The sequence below is a fragment of the Eretmochelys imbricata genome, chromosome 14, assembly GCF_965152235.1.
Source record: "Eretmochelys imbricata isolate rEreImb1 chromosome 14, rEreImb1.hap1, whole genome shotgun sequence".
In the NCBI taxonomy this organism is placed as follows: Eukaryota; Metazoa; Chordata; order Testudines; family Cheloniidae; genus Eretmochelys; species Eretmochelys imbricata.
The window spans coordinates 6,417,754-6,426,069 of record NC_135585.1 but is presented as its reverse complement, the minus strand read 5'-3'; the positions used below and the strand labels follow the sequence as shown (position 1 = coordinate 6,426,069).

Genomic DNA, 8,316 nt, shown 5'->3' with positions numbered 1-8,316 from the left:
GCAGGAATAGATCTTCTTGATATGCAGGCAGCGTCATTGAAATCTCAGTAAATTATATCCCAGGCTAAGCTATTCCTTAAAGTCCCATGGGGGAATTTCAGTATAGCTCGGTACATCATCATAGGAGATAGGTAGAAAATTATAGTAATTTGAGTTACTTTTAAAAGAGGAGCGTGGCTTAGCTCGTGAATCTGAATCTTAGGATCTGGTAGTGTAAGCCAGTGTGCAATGAATGTTTCCATTTAAGAATACAAACTCACACTAATTCAGTGCAGCTAATATAATTGCATACCACAATGTGTCACTGGTGATCTCCCCCATCCCCATGCTACGTGAGATTTTGCTGGGGATCTTTCATGCCATCCCTTTCCCCCCTAATTCCACTTGTGTTCACATTTCTACCTCCATGTCACACATACGGGTGGTTCTGAAATGGACTCATTCACCCACCCGGTGCAATGCCACTCTGCAGGGAACATTTCTTCCTGACCTCAGTGGTCTTCAGTATATCCTCTGAAGCATGAAGCTTGAAAGCCCTTGTAATTTGCATCCCAGCTAGTGCAACGGTCGAGGCTGTTCTTATTCATATAAACATCTAATCTTTCTATGAAAATTGCTCAGAGAACAAGTTTAATTGGCATCTAGAGAAGACCTAGCTGTTTCTGCAAAGTGTGTAAATTGCCTGTTTCTATTAATTCACCATAGTCTTCCTGTTAGGAATTGCATGCTGATTCAACACTTCTTTTTGTGGCTTATAGAACCCAAAAGTCATATTCAAGGTGCCCTTTGAACACGGGGGAAAAAGAGGCTCATGGAAAACAAATGCTGATCATTTTCTTGAGTGCAGCTCTTCTAAGGATTATCTCAATGGATAATTCTTGTGCACTTCCACCAACTGGTTCCCTTCTAATTTTTCTGAAGGCTATATGCATCTATGCCCATGATCTTCTCTGTGGCTCTGTTATGGTTAGCTGCCTTTCAGGCTCTGCTGTGTGTGGCTATAATGTGGGTGTTTGCGTGAGGAGACAAGCATGTGCAGTTTCCTGGTGGACATTTATTTTTATTCCCTGCATAATGGTTGGAGTGTACAGCTCTCTGCCTGCCTAACCCCCTGGATCAATTCATACATTGTACAGTGCTGTACAAAGCATATGTGGCTCTTCATTGCTACAAGAGGGGTTGTTTGGGGTTACTCACAAACCAAGATTCCCCTAGCAAATGACCTGAAGCTGCTTCTTCCCCACCCACATCCCACCCAAACTGCCTCAAGGTTTTTGCAAGACAAAAATACTTTGGAATTGCTAACTGGGTGCTTTTTGCTTCTTCTCTGAAACCACTAACCTCACCACCCCCATAAATTTCCCGGTTCCACTTGAGATGGAGGTGTTTTTGGGACACCGCAGTAAAATTGCCATCTGATTTCAGTGACGGATCCATAGAGCCTGCTTATGTTTTATGAAACTCAAAATTACTTACTGGGGAAATGAAATCTCTGCAGTTTGCCACAAGTTCTTATAGGCTCATTTATAGGCCATTGGTCTTTATCACATTTCTTCTCTCTGCAAGGTTGAATTCCTCCAGTGGTTTCTTTTTCTACATAAATGTCATTAACATGAGAGACTCTGGTGGAAAGTTTAGACCATTTAAAAGAAGTCTGATTCACTGAAATAACTTTTCCAGTTCTGCCTCCAGCCTTATACATAGTTAAACGCCACTGCCTTAAATTTTAATGCCAAGATCTGTCCATCTACAAATATACGAGTTTTGCATATCTGGAGAGAACTAGCTATGATAGCTCTCATATATATCTATATCTAATCCGTCCATTTCCAGTGTTTCTAAGATGCCTGTCATGGTATCTTGGGATCCTATTTCTGAGAAGAATATTTGAATTGTAGGTAATATAACTTACATTCCTCTGAGCTACAGAACCAAGGTGCCTTTGTGGGGAATAAATCTTGATTTGCATTTACCAATCTCACTTTGTAATGAAGCTGCATGGCACCCGGTTGCAGTTTTAAAGAAAAATGGCAAATTGCATGCTGGGTAATCATTAGGCCACACCCATCGCATGGTTTGTATCAGAGCTGGTTAGGAATTTTCCATTGAAATGTTCCCCCACCCCCGTGGAAAATTCTGTTTCCACAAAATCAAAAATTTTCTGTGGAAAAATTTTAAATTTGCCCAATTTTTTTAGTTTTCCAGCAGGAAAATTGAAATGAAATAGTCCAACATTAACCTGCTGCTACCTAAGGTGCTCTTGTAGTGCAGGAACTTCATACTGGTCATTAACTGGCTGGGCTCCTTGGTCAGACTTACACCTCCCATTATGATCTCCACTTGCAACTTTTCCAAACTGGGATTTTTCACAACTTTTAAAGTCCATGAAAAATTTCAACATTTTGATTTTTTTGATCCCAATTCAGGCTGAAAACAAATATCAGAATTTCACAGAGGATGGACATTCTGATTTTCACTTGATTCTAGTCGCGACCCTCTGACGGCTCAAAATCTCTCACTCTGAATGCAGTCATAAAGACCTTTAAATCAAGCGACTGCTGCATCATCCAGAGAAAGGGTCTCCTTTTGAATAGTGCTTTGAGTCACATTGCTTTGTTTATATTATTTAGGTTTACTCCCAGCCTCCGGAAAGTTTACTGATGCAAACTGTACAGTGAGACTGCAGTGTCTAAGGTCAAACTTATGATTTACTGAGTGTCTTCAAACAGCTTTCAACAGCTGTTCATCTTCCCCCACTTTTTTCTTTTTTTTAATAGTAAGGAGAAAATAACCATCCTTCAGTCATTGCAGCTATTGCTCAATTGCAGAGTTATTTGTGACATGACTATTATAGGATAATTCTAGTTGAAGACACTATGATTTTACTAGATAACTAAGTATCAACATTTTATAAACTACAGGGAGTTTTTTTGCTCATATGGCAATATTTAGCCTTAATTGGAGACATAATTAACCAAGTAACTTCTAAAATACATAGTAACTACCAGAGAGAACTAACAAGAATGCAAGAATTCACTGAATCTTTCTTTGCCTGACTTTGATTTCCCCCATTATATTCAAGACCTCATTTCAACAGCTAAAGCAGGCTTCATGGGGCACTTGAGATGCACAAATGATAGTGGTTTGGTTTGATCTCAGCAGTTTGAGTTTTTCAAAATTGGGAGGGATAGAGATTTGAGCCACAATTGATATGAACTTCCAAAGACTGTCAAAGGTTGGAGAGATAGTTTCCCTTTTGCCCCTCACAAAATCCAAGGTTAGTTGCTTTATTTTCATTGTTAAATGTAGAGATGTCACCATTTTCAAACTAAAGTACAAAAATACTCTTTTGCAATTACTTTATGTGTGTATCAAAGAGGAATTTAGGTGTCAAAGGGATTGCTTAAAAGAATGCTCCAGGGTCTAATACAAAAAAAGACAAAGCATATTGCTCTAGAAATGGAATCCAGGTATTCTCTTTCAGAAGGTGTCAATACTTAGCATCTATTACAGGCTAATAGAAACAGCTAATGTGGGAACTGAGAGGGAAACTGGAAACTTTGAGCCTTTTTACTGTGGGAGAGGCTAGCTCTGGTAGGTTTAACTAATGGGGGGAGCAAAGGGGTTTTCATGTGGACTGATGACTTCTTTCTCTCACTCAGGCTGGGCTCTTCTGTCTTCTCGCCGTCCAGTTCTGGGAAGGTTAACGGTAATGACCTTAAGTCCGACTTGGTGCTGCAGACTGTACCCTGCCTCAGCATCCGAGGGGTCATGGGTAAGTCTTGAGGTAAAGTTAATTTCTGCATCTCCTAAGACAGAAGTAGTTAATAAAAATGCATAATGAACACATAGGCCAACCTCGAGAAATACATTCTATCACAAGCATTTCTATAGCATCCATCATTTTAGCATAGGTGTGTATGTGTCAGGATTTTGTCTGAGGGGCTGATGATGGGGTGGTTCTCTAATTACAGCCAATTTCAGGGTTGAATCTCTCTGGATTTAGTTTGAGACTAGTGAAATTATTTCTGTGGTTCCAATAATCTATGTACAAGCACCCAGAGACATTGTAATTGGTGTATTTTTAAAAATCATTCAATTACACACACACACACCACCCCTCCTCCCTCTCTGAGGACTCTACAGAACAGAGAGAAACAACAAAAGTTGATACAATCGGATTCCTCCAGTGCATTTTGTAAGGGTGAATATAGATGAGCCCAAATGGCTCCTCTCCTCACCATCTCCACATCTGGAAACCCCAAACCTGTATATCCCAAACACAGGGGCATTTGGGGTGAGAAGTAGCGTTCTCCTTGGCCATGGGCACAGTCTTCCCTCTGCCTATAAGCATGAATGGAATCCAGGGCCCATAGAATCCTAGCAGCTCCTAGCAGCTCAGAGGGTTGTTTTGTGGATTAATTATTTGATATTTATACAACACTTAGCATGTACACACCGTTCATATTTGCAGAGTATTATAATTATCATTTCGTAAATATATTAAAGACTGTGAGGTGCTCAGATAGCATGATAATGGGAGCCAGACAGAGAGATTTCAAACATGAAAAAATTATCTAAGTTAAACAAGTATTTTAAGAAATCTCTGAAGGAAAGAGGATCCTCTTTGAAAGGAGTTCAGCCAACTCGAATTTGACTCCACATTTAACGTTTGAACAAGCAAGCTTTTAACCCAAGCGAGGATCAAGAAAAATATTCCCACGATATATTTTTTAAACAAATTCAAATGTAAACTATTATTTTTAAGAGATCAATATCACCCAGGCCTAGCTTGCAAACAGAAGCCTGAAAGTGATGCTAAGCAAAAGTGAAAGTGACGCCATTCATTTTCATTTTCCAAGAAGTAAACAAACAGAAAATAAATAAATAAAATAAAAAAATAGATTTTTAAAATTCTTTCCATTTTAATCTTGTTAGATTTTTAATCCATTTAAAATTTCCATTTTAATCTGTTGTTAGAAAGGTAGGTAGCATGACTTTACTTCAGATTATGATTTTTAAATTGATGTTAACCCATTAACAAACAGCTGGGTGATTTACTTACTTAATCCTCTTGTAGGGAAGTTTTTGGAGAAAATATTAACCCTTACAGGAAAAGCCACAAGGAAAATATAATGAAAACAAACTGCTTGTTTGGCAGGAGTCATTGCCTGGCTGATTCTGAAAATGCTTTTGGACTGGCTGTTGGCAGGATGAGCCTTGGCAACTGGGGGACTGGTTTGTATTGAATGTAAAACTACCCAGAGGGAAGGACACTTACCGGCGTTGCTAGCGCATGAAAAGGTGAACAGAATGTCCCAAACCGGTTGAATTTGTTAGCATTGATTGCCCCAAACACACGCCGACGGGCTTTCCTTCCTGTAATTCTTTTCACCAGGTCATTTTCCAGATGGTGTCTGAAAAGGCTCTGGCTCTACAAAGGGAAGAGAAAAACCTGGGTTGTGCTGGCAATGATGTGGTCACACTAATTTAAAGACTATCTCCCTTTTCAGAATGAGGGAACATTGATTCACATTGGAAACAACTAAATCCACCACCAGAGCTGCCCTCTTCCTAAAGCTCAGAAGCAGAGGGCATCAATATCACTTAATGGAAATGCATGACAATGGTTTTATAACATCAATAGATCCCCTTCCCAAAGGAGTGCTAATTACAGCTCAGCTTCAAGAAAAGGAGGACTTGTGGCACCTTTGAGACTAACACATTTATTTGAGCATAAGCTTTCGTGAGCTAAACTGAATGCATCCGATGAAGTGAGCTGTAGCTCACGAAAGCTTATGCTCAAATAAATGTGTTAGTCTCTAAGGTGCTACAAATCCTCCTTTTCTTTTTGCAGATACAGACTAACACGGCTGCTACTCTGAAGCTCAGCTTCAGTGGCTAAAGTGTAAAACGGACACACTATACTATATATGATTATTTCCCCCAAACTCCAATATATGCCAGACATTGAAGAGAAATAAACACAACACATGGCCCATGCCCCAAAGGGTTTACACTCTTATGCTCATGCAGAGTCCATGGTTTCCTAGTGGACATCTGCATGGAGCTCATTGTAGGAGCCAACAAGCAAAGATGATAGATGAGATTGGAGAGGAGAGACAAGGTGACAGCAGGATTCATGGATTATAAAGCCAGAAGGATTCACTGTGATCATCTATTCTGATCTCCTGTATATCACACACCAGGAACATTTCAAAGGTTCCATCACATGTTTTTGGTTCTGTTTATTGTTCTTTTCCCTGCTCACTTCTCGTGTCCTTCCCAACGGATGTGAAATTTGAGGAGGGAATTGAACATGGTGAGGGATGTGGCAAGGTGACCTGGTTTTGGAAGGGTTTTCCCAGGTTAAGGGGAAGCATTGAAGAAGGAAGAGACACCTGGTGGTGGTTGCTGATTTTAGAGAAATTACACAGTTTTCTTTCTTTCTTTCTTCCTGGTGGTGTGACTTTTAATGACTGACAGTTCTGGACTGATTGCCCTGGAGATGGTCATTTCTCTGAATCCACAGAACAGCTATAGACGAGGCGGTACAAGCTTCCCCCACCCCTGCGTTTCAGTCCTGGCCTGGAGAGAGCAGACCTCCAGGAGTGAAAGGACAGTTCTCAGTCTCCTTGGCCCATGTAGTCCCTGGCCTTTTTACTGAGAATGCCAAGAAGATTGCAAATTAGTGCCAGTGGAGATATGTCCACTGGAAAATGGACCGATCCATCTCATTTCACGAAGGCGACAGAGCAGACTTGGGATGTGAGTAATTTCAGTCATTATGGATGTGGGCTAATTCCACTGCTTGCAGTCCGTCACAGTTGGAACAAACTACCCAGGGAAGTCTTCATATGAAGACTGGCTGCCTTTCTGCAAAATATGTGTTAGTCAAATGGAAGTTATTAACCTGGGATATAAGGGACATCAAACCAAATGATCAAATGGTCCCTTCTGGCCTTAAAATCTATGAATCATCAACCCTCTGTGCCACCCAAACACCCTGAAAATTTACATTTAACATTGGCATTAAACACCTGAAGAAGGGATACTGAAGAATACATAAGAATGAAGCATTCGTTATCAGACCTTGGAGATTACGGTTGTCTGCATTTCCTTATTAAATATAGTTCAGCTCTGCTGCCTCACACAGGAATAAAACCCACTGGCTATTACTTTAAGAAATCATCCATTCTTCTTCTTATTATTATTTTAAAAAAACCGTTCAACAGTCTGTTTGCTCTTATGTTTGCAATAGATTGGATTGCTCTGCATAATCCGCAAACTGTTCCCCATGCATGACTTCTTTGGCTTGCCTATCTGAAGCAATCCCCAATGCTTTATCACTTTGTGCGTCTTTTAATGAATCTGAGCTCATGGCAGATTTTCTTATCTTAAGCTGCAGGGTTTTACCCTTCAGTGGAATGGCAGAGGGTCAAGGTCAGAGATAGACAAAAGATCTCACAGACTCACCTCTTGTTTTCTTTGATTTGAGGTACCGGTTAACGATTGTGGAGTAGTCAGGTGGCTTTGCACTGCATCCTCGGCAGAAATCTGGCTGGAGGATGTGGATGGATGGGCACCATCCACTCTTGGCAATTGGAACTCTGTAGAGAAAGAATAGGGTCAGCAGGGGGCACTGTATGGTAGAACATGGCATGTACAGTATTTCTTAAAGGCATGGACAGTTCTGTCAGATTCTTCTTAAATGGAATCCCAGCAAAGCAAGGCAAGGGCCTAAAACTGAGCAGGGACCACACACATCCAGTGCTAAATACCATACGACTTAGGAGAAGAATCACACCTTTATTATGTGGATTTAGCTTCCTAACACTGTCACGGCCTGATAAGCATCACCAGATCTTAGTTTTCCCATTTGACTCATTGGCTTCTGGGACACCCATGTAATTGCCATCGGTGCGAAGGCTCTGCATGTGTTAATATTGCTTGAAGCACTTATCAACCTAACTAAAAAAAGAACCAGACTGTCGAACGTGTAGTCACACTCGGCCTGGCTCGGTCAAAAATGACTTGGGCCTATTAGTTCTTTGCATTCGAGCCAAATCATAGCTTTGTTATCAACAGCTGCCCCCTCCCACCTCAGCATCCTTCCTGGATTTGAAAAGTTTGATGGTTTGAAAGCCTTTGTGGGCATTTACAAATGGAAAAGTTTGTTTCTGAAGCCAGGCTGCAGTGTGACCAGACAGCTTCGGAGCACCTTTGCTTGAGCAACTGAGCTCACGTGTGCTCGGCTGGGAGACAAAGGAATGTAAGTGCCACAGTGATGAGATGATTCAGTAAGTGTCTCTGATC

General features: G+C 40.8%; 1 protein-coding gene across 1 annotated transcript in view; it reads right to left on the bottom strand.

The window, feature by feature from the left end:
- Positions 1 to 3,527: 3,527 nt before the first annotated feature.
- The window catches only part of LOC144275168 (cilia- and flagella-associated protein 337-like), a 50,339-nt gene continuing 45,550 nt past the window's right edge, over positions 3,528 to 8,316 (bottom strand). Inside the window, exons 18-20 of the mRNA XM_077834317.1 lie at positions 7,477 to 7,610; positions 5,282 to 5,434; positions 3,528 to 3,809 (exon numbers count right to left, since the gene is read on the bottom strand). Of these exons, the coding sequence (XP_077690443.1) occupies positions 3,528 to 3,809; positions 5,282 to 5,434; positions 7,477 to 7,610 (569 nt within the window). The remainder of the gene's footprint in view (positions 3,810 to 5,281; positions 5,435 to 7,476; positions 7,611 to 8,316) is intronic.